This window comes from Cyprinodon variegatus, unplaced genomic scaffold (assembly GCF_000732505.1).
Source record: "Cyprinodon variegatus isolate N-32 unplaced genomic scaffold, C_variegatus-1.0 Scaffold107, whole genome shotgun sequence".
Lineage (NCBI taxonomy): Eukaryota > Metazoa > Chordata > Actinopteri > Cyprinodontiformes > Cyprinodontidae > Cyprinodon > Cyprinodon variegatus.
In genome coordinates, this window is record NW_015150560.1 from 364697 (window position 1) to 367293 (window position 2597).

The 2597-nt window shown below is 40.3% G+C and overlaps 1 protein-coding gene across 1 annotated transcript in view; it reads right to left on the minus strand.

Moving 5' to 3' along the window:
- cmpk2 (cytidine monophosphate (UMP-CMP) kinase 2, mitochondrial) overlaps positions 1 to 2597 on the minus strand; it is a 14823-nt gene that overhangs the window by 9096 nt on the left and 3130 nt on the right. Inside the window, exons 2-3 of the mRNA XM_015374645.1 lie at positions 832 to 946; positions 312 to 513 (exon numbers count right to left, since the gene is read on the minus strand). Of these exons, the coding sequence (XP_015230131.1) occupies positions 312 to 513; positions 832 to 946 (317 nt within the window). The remainder of the gene's footprint in view (positions 1 to 311; positions 514 to 831; positions 947 to 2597) is intronic.

The following is a 2597-nucleotide window of genomic DNA, read 5'->3' on the forward strand; positions in this document are numbered from 1 at the left end:
TACCTCCTCAATTCAAGAACAAATGCACTTATTTTAAGAAAAAATGACTTATCTAGATTTAGATTTTTTGCAGTGTAGACCCCGCTCTTTATAGTGAACGAGGAGTTAAGGCTCACATTTGGACACAGCCCAGGAAGAAAACAGTGTTTACAAGAGGCGGGACTTGCCGAATAGTAGCCAATCACAGGCAGTTTACTTTCTCAGGGTGGTTTCACTCTCAAAGGCGCAAAAATGGACATGAGGACAGAAACGTATCCGCACTTTATTCGGATAATATACAGAATCTACATTGTGACATCATAGTATAGTACCTGTCAACGATAACAGGTGCCTTGCTGCCCTCTTGGCATATTTGCTCAGCAGTGATGTAGTTTCCCACTGCGTAGAAGGCCCTCCGAATGAGCGGAGGTTCTCGATCAAAGCGGGCTCTCCAGGATGACAAGCACTGGGGTGGAGACCGCAGTAGAGTGGCCCCCAGAGCGTCCCGAAGAGACTCTGTTAGAGTAGTCTTCCCTATATTGGCAACAAAATGACAGAAACACAAAGGAAGGCATATTTACAAGACAACCAAGCACAGACTGTTTTCCAAACACTCCTTCATGACCTGTAAGTGGGAGCCTTCACCAAGTTTATAAAGAGCATTAGACAAGAGACGGATTCAATAAACCTTTTTCCAAGTGATGTAGCTGTTCTGAGGTCATGATACATGATATTCCATTAGGCAGAGCCCACTGACAGATAATGTTCTTAGCAGAGAACAGCCACCCATCATGTTAGAACATCTATGCATCAAGCTGATCCAATATTTATTTATGAGGTAATGGCATTAACCTGTGGCATCCAGGCCCTCTATGACAATAACAGGGAAGTCTGGTTTTCTTCTGGCATCCACTCTGCTGGGAAGCATCTCCAGTACAGACAGGCTCTCTGGGATGATGTCACCACACTGCAGACGAAGAACAGGAGTCAGTTTGCTGCTGTTTAGGAGTCATTAAAAGGTGCTTCACCTTCTCCTCTTGGACTTAAAGTAGAACATTGAAGTAGTTATAGCATATTTTTTACAATTACAAACAGAAATGATCATGTTCTTTTATTTTCTATTTAATTTTTCTCTTTTTGATTCCTTTGTGGAACCGCCATAGCCTGCAGATGCGGCCGCATCTCTTGAGGAGGGGTATCTGTGACCATTTTCACTCCTTAAAACAGACTTTCAATTAGATTTTGTCTGAACTTTGACTATACTACTCCAACATATACGCACCTGTATATGTATCCCTCTATAATGAAAGAAAAACCCACAACGGCCCCAGAAGTTACTAAAATGTGATAAAAATAATAATAAAAAAAATGATAAGAAAATGAAAATCAGAGGTTGCCTTTCAACCTGCTTTAAAATAAAAATAAAATATAAACTCATAAAAAAAGGCCTGGACAAAAAATATGTTTCCCACAGAAGAGACTGAAAATAATGTGACTACACTTCAAAAACGATCTAAAAATTAGTAAAAAAATGTCTTAAATTAAGTGTATTTACCCTTAATTTGAGCAGGTAAATGAGATAGTTTGCCAATGGAATGAGCAATTTTACTTTTAAAATCAGATATTTAGATAATATGAACTTGAAATAAGACAATGCAATTGTGTTTTATAATTTTGAGTGTAAATTGTCTTGTTCCATTGGCAAAATGTCTCCTTTACCTCCTCAATACAAGAACAAATGCATTTATTTTAAGAAAAAATTACTTATCTAGATTTGGATTTTTTCCAGTGTAAAGAGAAATTAAATCAAAGGTGTGGGGGGGGGGCACAAGTGACTAACTTCAGCTTGTTTGATCGTCAAATAACAGACCCAATAAGTGGCGCATCAGATGTTTGTAAAGTGAGCTTCTCAGGACTGACAGCGGTGACAGCCAATCGCACAAGAAAAGACAATGGGCCTATCAGGAGCTTTTGGGCGGGTCTAAACTCAGGGAAGCGGACTGCAGTTTGAGCTGCGGTTCTCCGCTTGGTCCTAGCGCTCAACAAATGTCTGTCTTCTGCAGTGTAACATTGCTTTTTGGACAGTAAAAAGTACAGAGGACCAAAACGGACGTTGCACGGAACATGCACATGCAAAATTACATCCATGCTGTGCTGTTTGGTAACATGGTGTGTCCCACACTCAACATGAAGCAGAGGATTTGAATCTCTGCAGGGTCAAATGAAATCTCCAGACTATCAAGGGATTATAGAGAGAACTGTGCTGCCCGGTGTCAGAAAGCTTGGCCTCGGTTGCAGGTCATGGGTCTTCAACAGGGTAATGATCAAAAACACAAAGAATGGTCAAATGGAAAACATTGATCTATTCTGGAGTGGCCTTCTATGAGACCTGACCTAAATCCTAGTAAGCATCTTCAGAAGAAGCTGAAATATGCTGTCTGGGGAAAAAAAAGTTGATAAAACTGCAGCAGTTTGTTGATGAGGAGTGGGAAGAAATACCTGCTGAAGGAAGAAGAAGATTTATGGACAGGATTGTTTGATTGCATCCTAGAATTTCTAAAAGTAGAATGGGAGGCAGATCTTTTAGTTATCAGGCTCCTCTCCTGTGGAACCAACTA